The sequence below is a fragment of the Pan paniscus genome, chromosome 1, assembly GCF_029289425.2.
Source record: "Pan paniscus chromosome 1, NHGRI_mPanPan1-v2.0_pri, whole genome shotgun sequence".
Taxonomy (NCBI): domain Eukaryota; kingdom Metazoa; phylum Chordata; class Mammalia; order Primates; family Hominidae; genus Pan; species Pan paniscus.
This window is the reverse complement of record NC_073249.2, coordinates 134,364,897-134,387,972: the sequence shown is the minus strand read 5'-3', so window position 1 is coordinate 134,387,972 and position 23,076 is coordinate 134,364,897. Positions and strand designations below refer to the sequence as shown.

Genomic DNA, 23,076 nt, shown 5'->3' with positions numbered 1-23,076 from the left:
CTTTATTTTGAGCTTATGTGTGTCTTTGCATGTGAGATGGGTTTCCTGAATACAGCACACTGATGGGTCTTGACTCTTTATCCAATTTGCCAGTCTGTGTCTTTTAATTGGAGCATTTAGCCCATTTACATTTAAGGTTAATATTGTTATGTGTGAATTTGATCCTGACATTATGATGTTAGCTGATAACGAGCATATTTTGCTCGTTAGTGGAAGCAGTTTCTTCCTAGCCTCTATGGTCTTTACAATTTGGCATGTTTTTGCAGTGGCTGGTACCAGCTGTTCCTTTCCATGTTTAGTGCTTCCTTCAGGAGCTCTTTTAGGGAAGGCCTGGTGGTGACAAAATCTCTCACCATTTGCTTGACTGAGGAGGATTTTATTTCTCCTTCACTTATGAAGCTTAGTTTGGCTGGATATGAAATTCTGGGTTGAAAATTCTTTTCTTTAACAATGTTGAATATTGGCCCCCACTCTCTTCTGGCTTGTAGAGTTTCTGCTGAGAGATCAGCTGTTAGTCTGATGGGCTTCCCTTTGTGGGTAACCCGACCTTTCTCTCTGGCTGCCCTTAACATTTTTAAAACTTCATTTCAACTTTGGTGAATCTGACAATTACGTGTCTTGGAGTTGCTCTTCTTGAGGAGTATCTTTGTGGTATTCTCTGTAATTCCTGAATTTGAATGTTGGCCTGCCTTGCTAGATTGGGGAAGTTCTCCTGGATAATATCCTGCAGAGTTTTCCAACTTGGTTCCATTCTCCCCGTCACTTTCAGGTACACCAATCAGACGTAGATTTGGTCTTTTCACATAGTCCCATATTTCTTGGAGACTTTTTTCGTTTCTTTTTATTCTTTTTTCTCTAAACTTCTCTTCTCGCTTCATTTCATTCATTTGATATTCCATCGCTGATACCCTTTCTTCCACTTGATCGAATCGGCTACTGAGGCTTGTGCATTCGTCACGTAGTTCTCGTGCCATGGTTTTCAGCTCCATCAGGTCCTTTAAGGACTTCTCTGCATTGGTTATTCTAGTTAACCATTTGTCCAATCTTTTTTCAAGGTTTTTAACTTCTTTGCCATGGGTTCGAACTTCCTCCTTTAGCTCGGAGTAGTTTGGTCGTCTGAAGCCTTCTTCTCTCAACTCGTCAAAGTCATTCTCCATTCAGCTTTTTTCCGGTGCTGGTGAGGAGCTGCGTTCCTTTAGAGGAGAAGAGGCACTCTGCTTTTTAGAATTTTCAGTTTTTCTGCTCTGTTTTTTCCCCATCTTTGTGGTTTTATCTACGTTTGGTCTTCGATGATGGTGACGTACAGATGGGGTTTTGGTGTGGATGTCCTTTCTGTTTGTTAGTTTTCCTTCTAACAGTCAGGACCCTTAGCTGCAAGTCTCTTGGAGTTTGCTGGAGGTCCACTCCAGACCCTGTTTGCCTCTGTATCAGCAGCGGAGGCTGCAGAACAGCAGGTATTTGGTGAACAGCAAATGTTGCTGCCTGATCGTTCCTCTGGAAGCTTTGTCTCAGAGGGGTACCCGGCCGTGTGAGGTGTCAGTCTGCCCCTACTGGGGGGTGCCTCCCAGTTAGGCTACTCAGGGGTCAGGGCCCCACTTGAGGAGGCAGTCTGTCGGTTCTCAGATCTCAAGCTGCGTGCTGGGAGAACCACTACTCTCTTCAAAGCTGACAGACAGGGACATTTAGGTCTGCAGAGATTTCTGCTGACTTTTGATTGGCTATGCCCTGCCCCCGAGGTGGAGTCTACAGGGGCAGGCAGGCCTCCTTGAGCTGCAGTGGGCTCCACCCAGTTGGAGCTTCCTGGCCGCGTTGTTTACCTACTCAAGCCTCGGCAATGGCAGGCGCCCCCGCTCCAGCCTCGCTGCCGCCTTGCAGTTTGATCTCAGACTGCTGTGCTAGTAATGAGTGAGGCTCTGTGAGCGTAGGACCCTCCGAGCCAGGCACAGGACATAACCTCCTGGTGTGCTGTTTGCTCAGACCATCGGAAAAGCGCAGTATTAGGGTGCGAGTGACCCGATTTTCCAGGTACCGTCCATCATCCCTTTCCTTGGCTAGGAAAGGGAATTTCCCGACCCCTTGCGCTTCGCGGCTCAGGCTCGGTGCACTACACCCACTATCCTGCACCCACTGTCCAACAATCCCAATGAGATGCACCTGGTACGGCAGTTGGAAATGCAGAAATCATTCGTCTTCTGCGTCGCTCACACTGGGAGCTGTAGACAGGAGCTGTTCCTATTCAGCTATCTTGGCTCCACCCACTCAGATGAAATTTTCCCGAAATGTCTATGTATTAGTCCTATTCTATCTCTTCCACATGAAAATATTGCAATATTTGATGATAACAGTTAATTTCTGTCACCTGAGTTTCTCTCTTCTGCAACATTTAGATACTCTTTTTATGAAAATTATTCTGGTCGTTTTCCTCCAAAAGGGCTCTAATCTCCATTTTTATCCTTAAATATGGGGCTGTGATTAGTATGAAGGCAACAAGGAATAACTGGCAATTTTAAAAATCTTTTTTTCCTTTTCCTCTTAGTAACTAATATGTAAGGCTTCTAATGTATAAAAACACCAAGTCAATTAAATTGCTCAGTAAGTACTTAATAAATATCACATATCCCCTCTAATTTGGGAATGACTGCATTTGTGTAGGTTTCTTACCTTCTCTATATCCAAGACTTTATCCTGCATCTCTTTTAATGCACACTGAGACTCAGCTTCACTCAGTCGGGCTTGGACCAATTCCTTCTCTAGCTGTAGCACAAAATCTTCGTTGTAGTTGGAACTGCATTTATGCTAAAGGTTACAGACATACACTGAAATTTCATGAAAGTATAAACATGTATATACAATAAAAACAATGCAACCACATAATACAGTTATATTACATTAAGGGCAACTAAATAGGAGAAGTTCCATCTACCCAATATTTCCAATGTATCTCCTCCAATTAACTTCTCCAATGAGTAAAAAAGCCCACCTTTGACATCTATAAAGATGACCACATTATTGGGTTTTGGTAACTAGTTATTACGCTGATCAAATCTGATTCATATAAGATAAACATCTCCTTTTATCTGTCCATCCATCCAGATACAAAGAATTTTTTCTGACTTTACAGACCTACACTGTAAAGGTAAATAAATAAATAGGATAGCAATTAGCCACATGTGGCTACTGAACACTTGAAATGTGGCTAATACAGATTAAAACAAGTTATAAGTATAAAATACAAACTGGATTTTGAAGAATTAATATGAAATTTAAAAAATCTCAATGATTTTTATATTGATTACGTTAAAATAATATTTTGAATATACTGAGGTAAATAAAAATATTAATTTTACCTTTTTTTGCTCCTTTTAATGTGGGTATTAGAAAATCTTAAATTGCATATGTGACACATTATATTGCTATTTGATAGTAGTTATATACTACAGAAGACATGTAAAGATTACTGAAAAATATATTTTAATCTAATAGAAAAAAAACAGGGTACCTACAATAATGTGAACCATCTAAATTCCAAAATAACAAAATTGTATTTGTCCTTAGAAATGTAGAAATCTTCTTCAACAGATATGCATGGTTTCCCAGCACTTTGGGAGGCCGAGGTGGGTGGATCACTTGAGGCCAGGAGTTCAAGATCAGCCTGGCCAACGTGGTGAAACCCTGTCTCTACTAAAAATACAAAAATTAGCTGGGCATGGTGGCACACGCCTGTAATCCCCACTACTAGGGAGGGTGAGGCAGGAGAATGGCTTGAGCCCGGGAGGTGGAGGTTGCAGTGAGCCAAGATCATGCCACTGTACTCCAGCCCAGGCGACAGAGCAAGACTCTTGTCTCAAGAAAAGAAAAAAAAAAAGATACACATAGAAATAATTGCTGGAAGTAGAGAAGACGCAGATGCTGCACGAAGAAATTAACCACGGAAGCACGCAACTTTCCCATTTGCTTTCCTACTCTATAAAACATGAATATTGATGCAAACACTTAAGTCATCATTTTTAAGCCAGTGCCCATAGAAAAGCTTCTGTACAAAAGCAATATGTAATTCATCATTATAAAATACTTTCTAAAATAAATTGTCTATCACTTCACATTTAATTTATGTAGTAAAGAAAATGTGGCAACTCAAAATTTCAAAATAAAGTCATAAAAAACAATCTTCTACTGAACTAGCATGAATAAAGCACAGTTATTTTTACTCTTTAATATGTTAGGAACAAAACAGATGTCAAATCAAAACTATTAAAAATAACCAGATGCTTAATACATGGTACTCTCCTGCCCCAGTTACCAAAAAAAGATGTGCAAATGAGGACTTTAATTCAATGCATTATACATTATTTCTTCTAGTAATTTTGATACTATTGAAACAATATTTCAATACGAGAAGTGCATCTGCAACAGACACATCATCTTAGCAAATACTTACCTTTTATCAATTAGGAAAAAGGCATTCTTTTGGAATGACCACATCCAAACTAGATGTGCCATAATTTATTTAATTAGATCACAGTTATTTCGTGGGTACTGGAAGAATTTTTTTGCCCTCAACTTAAAGCCCTGGCAACTGTAGTACAGGTTTGTTTGCAAAGACTTTATATTAGAAGATCCCCAAGAAAACATCAAACTCAAAGGCCCATATGAGAATGGAATTCTTGATTGGTATAAACCAACTAATCCAATCAAGTATAAAAAGCTATAGTAATGTTGGGCACAAATCTTTATTAATAAAATTTACAGAGAGCTGAAATGCTCTGATAACAAGTCATTCTGGATAATATATATCTTATGCTTTTTATACTCTAAAACATATTATTTTAGTCTTCTGGATTAAAATAATTCTAAATGTATTATGCAAAATTTTTTGCCACTGACAGAGTTTACAGAATATAATTCCCAGGTCATCATGATGGTGGCCAATTAACATACTGCAAATTACACAGTGTCTAAGGAAAAGATGCTGCTGTGAACTATAAATTACCTGAAGCTAACCACTGTAGTTTCAATTTATTCTATTTTCCACAGGGGGAAAACAGTTTTATAAACATGTTTTAATGTTTGACAGAAATGACAATTATGACAGCAGCTAACATCTACTCACCACTTACTATGTGCCAGACACATGTTAAGCACTTTATATTCTCCTTTAACCTTCACCACAATTACTGTCTTACTAATAAGGAAACTAATAGGGTACACCAAGGTCAAACAGCAGTTGATAGTGCTATTAATTGACAGTTTGTATTACAGAGCCCATGTTCCTCACCTTTAAGCCATATAGGTGTTGAAGAGTTTAATATATTGTTTTAATATATACTGTTCTAAAAATTAATTATAATATTTAAAAAATCCAAACCTCTAAAAAAAATCTAAGCATATAGATCTCACATAATGTTCTTGTATTAAGAAATTCCTAGAAGAGTGCATTTCATATTCAAGTGAGTAACTTGGACAGACACACAATTTGTTTTACCAAATGACAACTGCCACAATTATGATGGCTGGCAGTCTCAGCAAGGGGGGCCGTTTATTTAAAAGCATAGAAATGACAGATGACTTCTCTATACTTACATCAAGTTAATTTATGTAAATGAATCTCATAATGTTTCTGTGATACCAGCAATCCCATTCCAATGAAACTGACAGAAATTCTTTTTAGTAAGCAGAGTCTGCTTTTCAATCCTATGTGCTTTTCTGGTGTTGCAAAAATTACAAAGGTAAAGGTAAGTTAGAAAGTCCTCAGTAATCCTTTTTGCTTGTGTCTTGAGCTTAAAAAAAAATCTTCAATATTTGAAGGAAATAGGAGTAATACAGTAAAAAGTAAATATTTGTATTGGGGGAAGTTTCTCATATTATTAAAAAAAATTTTCAATATTTGAAGGAAATAGGAGTAATACAGTAAAAAGTAAATATTTGTATTGGGGGAAGTTTCTCATATTATTAAGTGAAAAAAAAATTGAAATTAGAAAAAGTGTTGTCCATGCAAATGTATCCAATATTGCTTGAATTTAAGTATACATTAAGCTTTTAACTAAGTTCAAGATATGACATTTATATGCTCTTTTCAGGAACCCAAACATTTCATGGAACCCTGTTCTCATCTCTTTTGTAACACTTATCACAACTCTAAATAAAAAATTGTGCATGCTGCCCAAAGTAATTATAGATTCAATGCTATTCCCATCAAACTACCATTGACATTCTTCACAGAATTAGAAAAAAACTACTTTAAATTTCATATGGAACCAAAGAAGAGCCTGTATAGCCAAGACAATCCTAAGCAAAAAGAACAAAGCTGGAGGCATCACGCTACCTGACTTCAAACTATACTACAAGGCTACAGTAACCCAACAGCATGGTACTAGTACCAAAAAGACATATAAACCAATGGAACAAAACAGAGACCTGAGAAATAACACCGTACTTCTACAACCATCTGATCTTCAACAAACCCGACAAAAGCAATGGGGAAAGGATCTCCTATTCAATAAATGGTGCTTGGAAAACTGGCTAGCCATATACAGCAAACTGAAACCGGATCCCTTCCTCACATGTTATACAAAAATTTACTCAAGATGGATTGAAGACTTAAATGTAAAACCCCAAACCATAAAAACCCTAGAAGAAAACCTAGGCAATACCATTCAGGACATAGGCATGGGCAAAGACTTCATGTCTAAAACACCAAAAGCAATTGCAACAAAAGCCAAAACTGACAAATGGGATCTAATTAAAGAGCTTCTGCACAGCAAAAGAAACTATCATCAGAGTGAACAGTCAACCTACAGAACGGGAGAAAATTTTTGCAATCTATCCATCTGACAAAGGTCTAAAATTCAGAATCTATGGGGAATCTAAACAAATTTACAAGGGAAAAACAACCCCATCAAAAAGTGGGCAAAGGATATGAATAGACACTTCTCAAAAGATGACATTTACACGGCCAAAAAACATGAAAAAAAGCTCAACATCATTGATCATTAGAGAAATGCAAATCAAACCCACAATGAGATACCATCTCATGTCAATCAGAATGGCAATTATTAAAAAGCCAAGAAACAACAGATGCTGGTGAGGCTGCAGACAGATAGGAATGCTTTTATAGTGTTCATGGTAATGTAAATTAGTTCAACCAACATGGTTCTAGAACCAGAAATACCATTTGACCCAGCAATACCATTACCAGGCATATACCCAAAAGAATACAAATCATTCTACTATAAAGACACATACATACATATGTTTACCGCAGCACTGTTTACAATAGCGAAGAGTTGGAACCAACCCAAATGCCCATCAATGATAGACTAGATTAAGAAAATGTGGTACATAAACACCATGGAATACTATGCAGCCATAAAAAGGAATGAGATCATGTCTTTTGCAGGGACATAGAAGCCATCATCCTCAGCAAACTGACACAGGAACAGAATACCAAACACCATATGTTCTCACTCTTAAGTGGGAGCTGAGCAATGAGAACACATGGACACAGGGGATAGAACAACACACACCAGGGCCTGTTGGGGGTTGAGGGAGAAGAGGGAACTTAGAGGATGAGTCAATATGTGCAGCAAGCCACCATGGCACACATATACCTATGTAACAAACCTGCACATTCTGCACATGTATCCCAGAACTTAAAAGTAAAATTTAAAACAAAAATTGTGTGATTAATTTTTAAAATGTTTATCTCTATATATACTATACAAGCAAATGCTGGAGACAGTTTGACTGATTTACCATTGTAAATCAATAACTGCCTGGTTAACAGAACCAAACAGTGCTTTTCATAGGTAGGTTAGCAAAATATTAACTGCTGAATCAATCAGTTAACTCCTGGTTTAACAAGAAAATCCCTGTATTATATAATTTACATTAAACATAGGAAGTGGAAGTTGAATGCTGCAAAAAAAAATCTATAAAACTGATGGTTAATCTATTTTTAATTGAAATGCCTATGTAGCAACCTTGAACCACTTTCCCAAAACAAAATAATGATACAATGTTTCCATTTGTTCCAGAAACAAAATTTGTAATAATGTGGGAAGATGGCACATTTGGACCGCCATATCCAAAAGCATCTGAAAAAAGTTATACAAGGCAAGTACTCTGGAATAGGTTTCTACACCACAAAATCACAGCAGAAAAAGATAAAAAGTTGTATCTTCTTCTCCCTCAGCATATGACCCCAAAAGGATGTTTGTAATCCTCCCTACCACATGCTGTAAACAGGATTTTAAAAAACCCAAGCAATACTGTTGTACTATTTAAGTATTTGCTACACTAAAATTGTTGAAAAATAGGCCGGGAGCGGTGGTGTACGGTGGCTCACGCCTGTAATCCCAGCACTTTAGGAGGCTGAGGCGGGTGGATCACGACGTCAGGAGATCAAGACCATCCTGGCTAACACAGTGAAACCCCGTCTCTACTAAAAATATAAAAAATTAGCCAGGCATGTACCTGTAGTCCCAGCTACTCAGGAGGCTGAGGCAGGAGAGTCGCTTGAACCCAAGAGGTGGAGGTTGCCGTGAGCCAAGATTGTGCCACTGCACTCCAGCCTGGGCAACAGAGCGATACTCCATCTCAAAAAAAAAAAATTGTTGAAAAATCTATAATTTTTTTATGATTTGTGCTCAACATCCAAAAATTACATCCTTTAAGAAGACATTTACCTCTGGTTATTTGTGTAACTGTAAGATTTTGTTGTTATTGTTGTTAATGCTGAAGAAAATGTTAAGAAAACAATTTCCATTAAAGTAACGCCTCATTTATTATTTAAAAGGAAAATATAATCACATACAAATGTAAAACATTTTATCTTTAGACTAAGGTCAAAATTAGTTCTGGAAAAAATCTCCGTCCAGATTTATAGGTATAGTGACCAAAAGTTAAAGAATTTACCAAATTATAAGTGTAAAGTCATCTATCTATCTTGGATTTTTAGAGAGACCTATATCAACTAACTTCCATTTTCCTAAAGAAAAACAAACCCACCAGGTATATCAGGTGTGAATAATTCCTAAATGCTGCTGAACAAACATTTTCTAAAATACATTATCTAGAAGAATTCACAACTTCACTGATAAACAGGTAGTTTTTATTTTATTAACATTTATTCATGTGTTTAATCCAGGTAAGATGGGTTTATATTCTTCATATCAAATCCTTGGTTCTTAAAAGTCCTACATAATTCTTTGATGTTCTCTCTAGAATTATAGAAAAGGGAGGGAAGGTCAGAAGAAATCCTGTCTAGCCTCCCATTAAGTACTTCCTAGTATGAAGGTCCCAATAACTTCAAACGGCAGTCATTTCAGCATTCAGCAGCTTTTAACTCAAATTCCTCCTTATTTATGATGAACTAAACTGCATAATAAAAATACCTGAATGGTAAGACCAAGAACAGCTGGATAAAACTGCATAATAAAAACACCTGAATGATAAGTAGTCATAGGTAGGTCACAAAGCTTTTAAATGGATCAAGCTAGACTTAGACAGTTGGTCTCATCAGGAAAAGTTGTCCAACATAAACACATTTGTTATACCCCACATTAGCAAGAGTCAGATGTGCAACTGTATGAAATATCACTGGAGGATTTCTACATCTAGGGGCTTCTTGGAAAAACTCATATGGAGCATGTAAAATACTTAAATGGAAAGTTTAATCTATATCTCAGTTTGATCTTATTTACTTAATTTATTTAGTGCACTAAATACAAATTCAATAATAAATAACTCAAATCTTTTTTGTTTTTTTTTTTTAAAGAGATAGGGTCTTGCTCTGTCACCCAATCTGGAGTGCAGTGGCATCGTCAATGATCACTCAAGTGATCCTCCCACCTCAGCCTCCCCAGTAGCTAGGACTTATAGGCATGTGCCACCATGCTTGGCTAATTTTTTTTATTTCTTGTAGAGACAGGGTCCTGCTGTGTCGCTGGTCTTGAACTCCCGGCCTCAAGCAATCCTCTCGTCTTGTCTCCCAAAGAGCTATGGTTACAGGCATGAGTCACTGTGCCTGGCCTTCAATCATTTTTGAAAACTAACAATATTAGGTTCAAACTACCAAGTGCCAGCGTAAAATGGAAGCAGTGACCTACTAAAGACAATCATTCTATAACTGGAACTGCAGAAACACTTGTTAAATAATGCCAATACTCAAAATTAGTTAAAAATAAACTTTACCTTTTAAAAAACTGCTGTTCCGAAGTTTAATATTCTATTGTAAGATAACTATATAGCATATCACTGTACCAATAGCATTGAAACTATTAAGAATTATATGACATATTGAACAAAAGTCAATAAATCTGGAGTAACATAAAAGAGTTCATAGTGAGTCAGAGGGAGCTAGAGATATTAAAAGAAAAAAAGAGAAAGATTCTTGTTTATAACTAATAAATGTAGAAAAATGAGAGAATACGAAAGTCACCATTCTGGAAACCTAATGTAATAACTGATTCCATAAGGATCATTTGTGGAGGGTAAAACCATTAGGTAAAAGGTGGATGGAGAACAAGATAGTTATTTGGTACAAAAATATTTCCAACAGATCACTTAATAGTGGCAAACATGAAATCATAGCTTTTACAAGGGAGAGAGTCTGGGATAACCAAACCTAGCAAGGAAATCAAACTCAGCATCACTAATAGTGGGCACAATTTATATCATGTGCCTTCCTGATTTAAAGCAAAAAGAAGTTTACAACATCATCTATAATCTAGATGTCTGAGTCCAGTTTACAAGAAATACAATGACACCACGAGGAAGGAATTAGACAAATCTAGAATATGAAATAAGACAACTGGGCCACACCTGTAAAAAGTTAATGTCATTCCTGACATTGGTTGTTTCTTCCATCAGTCTGGACACAGATCTGTCAACTTTACTGATCATTTCAAGAAGCCAGCTTTTGGTTTGACAAATTTTCTCTACTTTTGTTTCCAATTTAACTGATTTCTACGCTTTTTATTATTTGTCCATTCTGCTTGGTTAGCTTGAATTTCTTTATATGTCTAGTTTATTAAGGTGGGAGCTTAGATTATTGGTTTGAGACTTACTGACTTGCCTAATAAGCACTTAATACATTTTCCACTTAATATTATAAGCACTTAATACATTTTCCACTAAGCACTGCATTAGATGTGTCCCACAAATTTTTAGATATTGTGTCTTCATTTTCATTTAATTAAAATATGTTCTAATTTCCTTTTAGACTTCCTCTTTGACCCATGGGTAAAAATGTATTAATTTCCAAATATTAGGGGATTTTCCAGATACCTATTATTAATTTCTAATTGAATGATATTAGAGTCAGAGAAGATCCTTTGTATGATTTCAATTACTTCAAATTTGATAAAGTTCCTTTTAAGGCCCAGAATATGTTCTATCTTCATAAATCTTCCATGTATGTGTGAAAGGATATGTATTCTGCTGTTATTAGGTACAGTGTTCCATAAATATCTATCAGGGCAGGTTGGATGATAGTACTGTTCAGGTCTTCTGCTACCTACTTGCTTCATCAATTACTGAGACAGGGATGTCGAAGACCTGAACTTGTTCACTCTACCTTTCAGTTCTATCAGTTCAAGTTACTGTTCCTGTTAGCATACATATATTAGGTGACATACATTCCTAAACACATACAATCTTAAATAAGATTGTTATGTCTTCTTGGTGAACTATCATTATAGATAGTTCTCTTTACTCTTGATGCTATTCCTTGTTCTAAAGTCCACCTTGTCTATGATACTAATGCAGACACTCCAGGCTTTGTTTTGATTAGGTTTCCATATTATATCTTTTTCATCCTTTTAATTTTTTTCCAGTTGTAATTAAAATATTACGTCCAATAATTATAGGCAGACCATCTTGATCCTTCACTCCTAGAAGTCCACTGTGGGGGAAAGTCACTTTCATTAGCTATCAAGCTCGACACATTTCCATAGCTACACAGCAACCTACTTTGGCCTCTGTAATTTCTAATCTTTGCAACTGAGACTATTTCACCCCTACCTACAGGCTCAGATTCACTGATATTTTGGGACCAACCTTATTTCTAACTAGAGGAACATAAAGAACCTTATGTCTGCTCTACTCTGGCACATTAAATTGAGCTATCCTATCCAAATATCACATCCCCAAATCATATCAAATCTTAGCTGTGGGTAATAGCCCCCATATTCATCCTTGTCCAAGCTGCTCTCCCATTAATCTAGTAAATGCTGATACTCCAAATTAATGTCTCTTACGTCTAAATCCCCTTGCCTTTGGGCTACAGGTCATTGGTCTGATAATCTGTTGCAACTCACTTCTCTTGCTGCCACCAACCTGCTCTGCTTCACTTCACGTTGCATTCTCCTTTATAAGTCTCAAGGCAACCACAACTCTGATCAAGACATGCCCAACCCCAGCCCTGAGTGAATCTCCTAATCCTTCCAGGCTCCCCCTGCAAACGAGATCACTTGTTGCTGGTTCTAACCTGACCCTCACCAATGGGTTCTAGCACAGGGACTTCACACGTTCTCCCATAAACTCGTCTTCTACTGCAATCACTTAAATGTGTCGAGTTTCTTTGAGCTTTATATTATCATTTATTTAGTCTTTTTAAAAACAATTTATTGAAGCAAAATTCTAAAATCATTTTTAACACTATTTAACTTCAAAAACATTTCAGCATTCTAAACATACAAAAAAAACCCCAGAACACTGAAAATCACATTTAAGTACAGAAGGTTCTTTCTTGAACTTTCATTGATGCAGTGGCTCTTTACTTTGCTGACAATAGTTCTACAGCTTGTTCAAAAAGTTCATAGACAATGCACTTAATTAAAAAAATCCCAACACTTCTCAGGCCAGCTGACCCCTCTTTGTCCACAACTAAGAATGGTAGCAGACTGTTATATTACCGTTTGTAGAAACAAGACAAGCTGAAGCTAAATGGCTGAACATTGCAGGGGAAACAGGACTAGCCTCACAGTGCACGCTCTAAGCTACGACCCCTCCAAAAGGCATTGTCCCCCACAGGCTCAGTGCCAAGAAACGAGCACCAAGAGTTTGTCTTGGTTGTTTTGTTCTTTTTATAAACTATATATATGTACAGTTGATAACAGGATTTCTAGCCAATAACCGTATAGTTAATACCACCTTACAAATGTTTTTTAAAATGTCAGAAATATCTTTAAATGCTTTGTCACACCAACAGCAAAGTGCATAGAGTGAGGAAAACATGAAATTATCTTTTCGTTTTGGGGATGTTTGGAAATATGTACAACTTTGATACAATTTCAGAGTGTTCCAGACACACATGACCACTTCAGGTAAACCACTGACAATTTTTAGAGCACTCTGAGAGACTGCAATATGATTGTGATCAAATTCTGTAATTAAACGTAATGAGGGCAACAGACATTTCTCAACCAACAGATGTGTCAATCATGGCCCTCCCCTACTCTAAGGTATTCACAAGGAGACAGATAAACAGTTTTTTATTCATCATCACCTTCTTCTTCCTCTTCCTCCTCCTCTTCTTCCTCACATCTTCTTTGACTACTTCTTCCACCTTTTTCCAAGGAACTTTAAGCAGGACCCTTTGCACCAGACTTGCCGTTAGACTTAAAGTCAGCAACATCCTTCTCGTATTTCTCCCTCAGCTTCACTGCCTTGGTGATGCAAGGCTGCTTTTCACTGACATTTAAGTTATCCCACACCTCACACAGCTTTTTTGCTACAACTCTAATAAAGATGCCAGGGTTTGTGGATTTGATCTTGGGGTGAAATTCTGAACAGTGCAGGAAGAATACAGACATGTCTCTTTTGGAGACATGAAGGTCCTTCTTCTTGCCTCACTTAACTGGTTCACAATCCTGCATCTTCCAAGCATAGCATACTTTATCTGCCTTTGTCATTTCACCACATTTAGGATTCTCTTTGCCAGACACTGTCTTCCACCTCTCAGAGCACTTCTTGGAAAATTCTGCAAAATTGACAGAGACCTCTGGGTTTCTCTTATGTTCTTCTCTGCATGTCTGCACAAAGAAGGAATAAGCAGACACCTTTCCCTCTGGTTTCTTGGGATCACCTTTAGCCATCCTGACTAAATTGCTTCTTCCTTCCTGGTCACCTAGCAAGAGGGAAGGTGAAGGGGGCAGGAAGGGTGCTTGGAGGAGAGGTAGGGGGTCAATAACATTTTTTGAGGGGGTGGGGGGTATAGAATTTCTCCCTGTCGCCCAGGCTGGAGTGCAGTGGCGCAATCTTAGCTCACTGCAAACTCCACCTCCTGGGTTCAAGTGATTCTCATGCCTCAGCCTCCTAAATAGCTGAGATTACTAGCCCACCATGCACCACCATGCCCGGCTAAATTTTGTATCTTTAGTAGAGATGGGGTTTCACCATGTTGGCCAAGCTGGTCTCAAACTCCTGGCCTCAAGTGATCCGCCCATCTCAGCCTCTCAAAGTGCTGGGATTACAGGCATGAGCCACCATGCCTGGCCTCAAATAACCATTTTAAAGTGGCCAGGCGCGGTGGCTCACGCCTGTAATCCCAGCACTTTGGGAGGCTGAGGTGGGCAGATTACAAGGTCAGGAGATTGAGACCATCCTGGCTAACACGGTGAAACCCCGACTCTACTAAAAATCCAAAAAAAAAAAAAAAAAAAACCAGCCGGGCATGGTGGCAGGTGCCTTAGTCCCAGCTACTCGGGAGGCTGAGGCAGGAGAATGGCATGAACCCGGGAGGCGGAGCTTGCAGTGAGCAGAGATCACACCACTGCACTCCATCCTGGGCGACAGAGCGAGACTCAGTCTCAAAAAAATAATAATAATAAAAATAAAAAAATAAAAAAATAAAGTGAACAATTCAGTGTCTTATAGTATATTAAGAATGTTGTATGACCATCCATATCTAGTTCCATATCATTTCCATCATTCTAAAGTAAAACCCCTTACCTATTAAGCAGTTTCTTATCTTTCCCCCACCACCACCTTCTGGAAACCACTAATCTGTGTTCTGTTCTCTCTAGATTTATCTATTCTAGATATTTCCTATAAATGGAGTCATACAATATGTGATCTTTTGGGTCTGGCTTTTTTCACTTAGCTTAAGGTTTTGGAAGTTTATCTACTTTATACCATATATTAGTACTTCATTCCTTTTTATGGCTGAATAATATTCCATTGTGTGTATATGACAATTTGTTAATCCATTCACCCACTGAAGGATTTTTGGGTTGTGTCCACTTTTCTGTGAATGCTGCTGCTACAAACGTGTATACACATACTTGTTTGAGTACAAGCATTCTCTTATTTGCGGTACATACCTCTGAGTTAAATAGCAGGGTACCATGATAATTCTATGCTTAACTTTTTGAGGAACTGCCAAACTGTTTTCCACAGCAGCTTTATATTTTATTTTATATTCCTACCAAAAAGAAATGTATGAGGGTTTCAACTTTTCCACCTCATTGCCAACATGTCTCTTAAAAAATTATAGCCATCCATTATAATGGATGTGAAGAGGCACCTCATCATGGTTTTGCTCTGCATTTCCCTCATGAAAAATGATGTTGAGCATCTTTTCATTTGCTTTTTGGCCATCTGCATATCTTCTTTGGAGAAAAGTCCACTCAAGTCTTTTGCCCATTTTATAACTGGGTTGTCTTTTTGTTGTTGAGTTGTAAGAGTTCATGATATATTCTGGATGGTAGATCCTGATCAGCTACAAAACTTGCAACTATTTTCTACCATTCTACAGGTTGCCTTTTCACTTTCTTAATCTCCTTTGATGCACAGAAAGTTTTCATTTAGATGAAGTCCAGTTTAGCTTTTGTTGCTCATGCCTTTGGTGCCTAAGAACCAATATCTAAAACCACTGACAAATCCAAGGTCATGAAGATTTATCTCTATGTATTCTTCTCAGGGTTTTATGGCTTTAAAAACATAAACATGTTATTTTTAAATCATAAAGTTGGCTGGGCACAGTGGCTTATGCTTGTAATCTCAGCACTTTGGGAGGCTGAGGCAGGCAGATCGCTTGAGTTCAGCTTGAGGCCAGCCTGGGCAACATGGCAAAACCTCATCTCTATTAAAAAACATGGAAATTAGCTGGGCATGGTGGCATGTGCCTGTAGTCTCAGCTACTCGGGAGGCTGAGGTGAGAGGATCATTTGAGCCCTGGAGGTTAAGGCTGCAGTGAGCTGATTGTGCCCTTACACTCCAGCCTGGCGACAGAGAAAGACCCTGCCTAAAACAAAACAAAACTGTAAAATCTATAGAATATTTTTAGTTAATTTTTGTATACAGTATGTTAGGAGTCTAATTTCATTCTTTAGCAGGAGAATACCCAGTTTTCCCAGAATCATTTGTTGAAGAGACTATTCGTTCCTCATTGAATGTTCTTAGCATCCTTGTGGAAAACCAACTGGCCATAGATGTATGGGTTTATTTCTGGACTCTCATTTCTAGTCCATTAATCTATGTGTCTATCCTTATGCCAGTACTACTTTGACTACTCTAGCTTTGTATTAAGTTTACAAATCAGAAAGTGTGAGTCCTCCAACTTTGTTCTTTTTTTTCAAGATTGTTTGGCTATTCAAGGCCACTTGCAATTCCATGTGAATTTTAAGATCAGCTTTTGCATTTCTGCAAAAGTCCATGGGAATTCTGATAGGTTTGATAGGATTGAATCTGTAGGTGATTTTGGGTAGTACTGACATCTTAACATTAAGACTTCCAATATACAAATACGAGATAGATTTTCACTTATTTATATCTTCTTTATTTTGACAAATGAGTAAACATTCTTTTTTTCAGAGTACAAGTTTTCAGAGTACAAGTCTTTACCTTCTTGGTTAAATTTATTCTTATGCATTTTATTCTTTTGGAAGCTACTGTGAATGGACTTTTTTTCTTAATTTCCTTCTCTAGTTATTCAATGCTGGCGCATTCTTTTACTTTTAACCTAACAAGATCTTTGTATTTAAAGCAAATTTCTTATAGATATGTTTTAACTTTTTATCCAATCTTATAATTGGTATATTTAAAATACTTACATTTAATATAATTATTGATATGGTTGGAATAAAATCTATAATCTTCCAAATTTTCTATCTGATCCACTTACTTGCTGTTCCTTTTTTCTTTTTCCTGATTAAATAATTTCTTAAATTACTCAATTTTATCTCTGTTATTTGCTACCTAATTATATATTTTTCTCTAAAAAAATTTTAGGTGGTTTCCCTATGGTTTATAAATATACATTTTACTGTTCCTTGAAAACCACAAATTTATTCCTTGATAAAGGCCTTTCTACTAAGTGTATGCTCTATCTGGAATGTTTCTTCCCAGATCTTCAAATAGTTTCCATCTTCATATCATTGAGTCTCTGGTCAAATCTTAGCTCCTCAGGGAAGCTCTCCAAAACTAGCTTACCTACAGTAGCACCTGCACAAACCACCTCTCCTCTGCTTTATTTTTATTTTTCTTCATCACCTTATTACCACCTGAAATTGTATCTGTTTAATGTGTCTCCCCAACTAGAACACTTCACGTAACAGCAGTCTTCATTTTTCTTGTTTACTATTATCGTACCCTCTGCACTTAAGACAATACTTTGCACATTAGTTTTCAAATAAATATATGAATAAGTTCATTCCATTATAAGATTAACACATATAGGACTAAGGAAAATACAAAGTGTTTACACAAATTGAACCTGATATATTTACAATAAATTACAGAATAAAGAAATTAGTTGTTATCTTTCCCATGACTAAATTGGCCGCTACTTATATTTGGAGAAAAGGAGAAAGAGAGGAACCATAAACAAAATCTCAGTCAAAAAATTATTTAAATGTCTATTTGATATAGTCTTCGCATTGAAAGAATTTTAAAGTTAAAAAAAGATTTGAACCACAATGAAATACTACCCCACACCTACTAGGATAGCTATTACTTAACAAACAAAAATCAGAAAATAACAACAGTTGGCAAGGATATTAAGAAATTGGAACCCTTGTACACTGCTTGTGGGAATGGAAAGTGGTACAGTTGCTATAGAAAAGTCTGACACAACCTCAAAAAATTAAACATAAAATTACATATGATCCAGCAACTCTACTTCTAGGTATATGCTTAAAAGAATTAAGAGCAGGAACTTAAACAGATACTTATAGGGCAATGTTCATAGCAACATTATCCACAATAGCTAAAAGGCAGAAATAACCCAAATGTCCATCAACAAACAAACGGATGAACAGAACGTAGTATATACATACTATGGAATTTTATCAGCCATAAAAATGAATGAGATTCTGATACCTGTTATAACAATGATGGACTTTGAAAACATCATGCTTAGTGCAGTAAGCCACACACAAAAGGACAAATATTATGTGCTTCCACTTAAATGAGCTACCCAGAATAAGCAAATTCATAGAGACAGAAAGTAGAACAGAGGTTACCGGAGGCTGGGAAGATGGGAAAAGATTATTGTTACTAGATACAGAGCTTCTGTTTCAGACAATGAAAAGGTTCTATAAATGAACAGTGGAGATGGCTGCACAATATTATAAATGTACTTAATGACACTGAACTGTACACTTAAATGGTAAATTTTAGGTCGTATATATTTTATCACAATGAAAAAAAATCAGATCCAGCAATCCCACTGCTGGCTCCAAAAGAAATAAAATCAGTATGTTGAAGAGGTATCTGTACTCCCACATTTATTGCAACACTACTCACAAAAGCTAAGATATGGAATCAACCTAAATATCCATCAACAGACAAACGGATAAGGGAAATGTGGTGTGTATGCACAATCAAATACTATTCTTGGGGAGAGGGTTCGAGATGAATGACTAGAGGTGTCCAATGCCAGTTCTCTTCAGAAAGAAGAACCAAAGTTACAAGTGAATAACCATAATGTGAATAGACTATCCAGAGAATGCTGGAGGCTAGTAGAGAACTCATGTGAAGAAGCTGGGGCACAGAAAAAGAAGGAAGCAAGAAGCTGGCAGAGATCGGCTAGGAACCCCGAGGGATTTGGTATCTAGTCAAAAGGGTAGTTGGGAGTGTTTGGGCTCCTCTTTAACCTGTGACAAACCACTGGTATCTGAACTGTCGGAGATCTCCTCTACCCTGCAAACCCAAACACTGGTGTGGGCAGTGATTTGGGGACTTCTTGAGGGCACTGCACCAGATTACCAACTTGCACTGGGTTGCTCACTCTGCCCCCGGACTTGAGCAGCAGCGATAGGGTGCTATACTGGGAGCACAGCCATCAGGGGTCTGTACCCTGCCCAGGGAACCTCAGCCTTTGTGTCTCCACATCACCAGAGCCCCATAGACATTCCCTGGCATCTGCTCAGATTGTGGCAGCAGCAAAGGGATGGCTGGACCCAGGAAGCTGCAGGGTTCCTCGGCAACTGCTGCCCCGAAGAGAAGAACAAGTATTGCACGCCAAGGGAGCACCCACTGGGACAAAGGAAACCAGAACACATACTTTCCTGTGCCCAAGAGCTCACCACCTGTGGACTGTGAGTGACTGCACTGCCTCCAGCAAAGATGTGGGCACTGTGCTTGGCTCTACAAGGCTTTGCAAGTATGATTTCATCCCAGGGGCCAACCTAGTATGAGTGCTCAGACCCAGGCATGGAGATGGGGACTCCTCCTCAACCCCACTGCTGTAGGCATAGCCATGGCTGATACCATAGGAAACTGGCATGGGTGCATCAGAGCACAGACTTTCTGGGGCAGACAGGGGTGACTGTGGTCTTACTGGCAATCAGTCCACCATATCTAAGCTTGTGCAAAAGGTGGGACCCCCTCCCCCTCTCCATGCAGAGCAGCAGCGTTCCTGCAAGGGAGAGGAGAGCCAAAAAGCTGTGTGTTTTGGACTGAGGAAGAAGACTCCAAAACAAAGACATTCTGGCAGCAAGCCACGGGGCAGTCATCTTTTATGGCTCTCAGGTACATTGCAGCCTGGAGATAGACAGTGGTGTCTGACCAATTTGAGTGTTCTGAGTTTGGGGACAGGGGCATGACAGGGAGAGAGATTACATTCCTGCCTGCCCGGGCTATGGAACTGGGGTGGCTCCCTGCCTCTCTGCAGAGACCTCAGTGTACTTACCAGGAGCTTCCCTGCCACCCCCACTCAGGTCTGCTGCTTGTGCTCATCACTGGGGAATCCAAGGGCAGGCTTGGCTGTCCATCTCTGCCCTGACTTGTCCCCTGCTAGGGGGTGAGCAGAGAGCTCAAGCCACTGTACATTCCACAGCCCAGCCCATTGCCTGAAGCAACAAAGAACTTCCCCCATTAAACAAAGATCAAGCACCTGTCCATCTGCTTCTGTTGCAGCAGGCTCTTACCCACAACCACCACCTACTGTCCTGGAGGCTGAAATGCACAACCCAACAGAAAATCTGCTGACACAAGTGCACAGTGCTGGGAAATGAGATAAGATTCTTGAGACTTCCACCATCCCAGCCCTGCAGGAAGCTGTGATACTACTCACACAGCCAGTACACTACTACTACAACTAGCATTTGAGAAAACCACCACACAAAGGCTATCTATATTCAAAGAACTCATACAGAGTTTCTGCCAAGGAAGCACCCAGAACATACATTGTAGTTATATCCTTCAGAGGAAAAAAATTCCTGTCCAAATGAAAGTAAATTCAAAAATAATAAGAAAAGATAGTTTCTCCATATGAGAAGGAAACAGCCGAACAATTCTGGAAGTATAAAGACAGTGTTATGACATTCTCAAAAGATCACACTAAATCTCTAGCAATAGATCCTAACCAAAATGAAATCTCTGAAATACCATATAAAGAATTAAAAATACTGATTTCCAAGAAGCTCAATGAGATCTAAGAGAAAGCTGAATATCAACACCAAGAAATCTGAAAATCAAGTCTGGAAATGAAAAATTCATTGAAGAAATTATAAAATACAGGTAAAAGCTTTAACAGTAGACTAAACCCAGCAGAAAAAACAATCTCAGAGCTTAAAGACAGGTCTATTGAATTAGTCCAGTCAGACAAAAATAAAGAAAAAATAATTTTCAAAAATGAACAAAGCCTTTGAGAAGTATAGGGGTTATATAAAATGTCTAAACCTACAAGTCATAGGTATTCCTGAGGGAGATGAAAAAGCAAAAAGTTTGGAAAACCTATCTGAGGAAGTAATTGAGGAAAACTCCCTACTCTTGCTAGAGATTTAGACATCCAAATAGAAGATGCTCAGAGAACTCTAGGAAAATACAGTGCAAGAAGGACTTCAGCAACACATATACTCATCAGACTAATGACAACATGAAGGAAAAAAAAATCCTAAAATCAGCAAGAGAAAGGTGTCTAATCACCAATAAAGGAAATCCCCTCAGACTAACAGTGGACATACTGGCAGAAACTTTACAAGCCAGAAAAAAAATCACAATCCCATTTTAAGACTTATTAAAGAAAAAAAAAACCTGTCAACCATGAATTTTTTATCCTGCTAGAACAAGCTTCATAAATGGAGAAAAAGTCTTTCCCAGACAAGCAAATGCTAACAGAATTCATCACCATTAGACCAGCCTTACAAGAAATGTTCAAGTGAGTTCTAAACATGTAAACAAAAGGTCAATACTCAACATCATAAAAACAGACAAAAGTATAAAACTTACAGGTCTTACAAAAAGGATGATTCAGTAATATGCTGCTTACAAGAAACCCACCTAATACAGACTGAAGGAAAAAGGGTAGAAAATGATATCCCACACCAACAGAAACCAAAAGCAAGCAGGAGTAGCTATCTTTGTATCAGATAAAACAGACTTTAAATCAACAACAGTGAAAAAAGACAAGGAAGGTCATTTTAAAATGGTAATGGGATAAAGTCAACGGGAAGATGTAACAATCCTAAATATATATGTACCCGATATAGGAGGTACCCAGATTCATAAGACAACTACTACTGGGGCACATGTTCTCAGGACATCCTGAGACAGTGCCTTGGAAACAAAAATAAATAAAAAGAAAAAGAAAAGAAAACCAAAGAAAAACTACTCTATCTAAGAAAAGAGACAGCAAAACAATAATAGAGAAGGACTTCAACACCCCAATGACAGCATTAAAGATCACTGAGACAGGAAATCAACAAAGAAATACTGGACATAAATTGGACTCTAATAGACATTTACAGGACATTCTATTCAACAACCACAGAATATACATTCTTCTCATCAGCACATGAAATGTTCTCTAAGGCAGACCATATTTTAGCCCATGAAAGAAGTCTCAATAAATTTTCAAAAATCAAAATCATATCAAGTATCTTCTTGGACCACAGTGGAATGTAACTAGAAATTGATTCCAAGAAGAACTCTCAAAACTATACAAATACATAAAAATTCACCTGCTCCCAAATCATCTTTGGGTCAGCAACAAAATTAAAATAGAAATCTAAAACTTTTTTGAAACAAATGAACATGGAGACACAACATACAAAAACCTCTGGGATATAGCAAAAGCAGCACCAAGTGGGAAGTCTGCAGCATTATATGCCTAAATAAAAAAACCAGAAGGATCACAAATTAACAACCTGGCATCGTACCTCAAGAACTAGAAAAACAAGAACCTAAAGCAAGCAGAAGAACAGAAATAACAAAGACCATAGCAGAACTAAATGAAATTGAGAACAACAACAACAAAAAATACTAAGGATCAAAGAAATGAAAAGTGGGTTCTTTGAAAAAAATAAACAAAATCAACATACTGCTCAATTAACCAAGAAAAGAGAGAAGACCCAAATTAACAAGTGATCAGAAATGAAAAAGGAGACATTACAACTGATACCACAGAAATACAAATGAACAGAGACTACTATGAACATCTCTACACTCACACTAGAAAACCTAGAAGAAAGGGATAAATCCCTGGAAGAATAAAACTTTCTAAGGCTGAACTAGGAAGAGACAGAAATCCTAAAAAGGCTAATAATGAGTAGTACAATTAAATCAGTAATAACAAATCTCCCAACAAGAACAAGAAGCCCAGGATCAGATGAATTCACAGCCAAATTCTAC

General features: G+C 37.9%; 1 protein-coding gene across 5 annotated transcripts in view; it reads right to left on the bottom strand.

The window, feature by feature from the left end:
• EVI5 (ecotropic viral integration site 5) overlaps positions 1-23,076 on the bottom strand; it is a 285,495-nt gene that overhangs the window by 125,183 nt on the left and 137,236 nt on the right. For all 5 annotated transcript variants that reach the window (XM_063606865.1, XM_034931223.3, XM_034931216.3 and 2 more), the window contains one exon: positions 2,662-2,796. In XM_063606865.1, the coding sequence (XP_063462935.1) occupies positions 2,662-2,796 (135 nt within the window). The remainder of the gene's footprint in view (positions 1-2,661; positions 2,797-23,076) is intronic.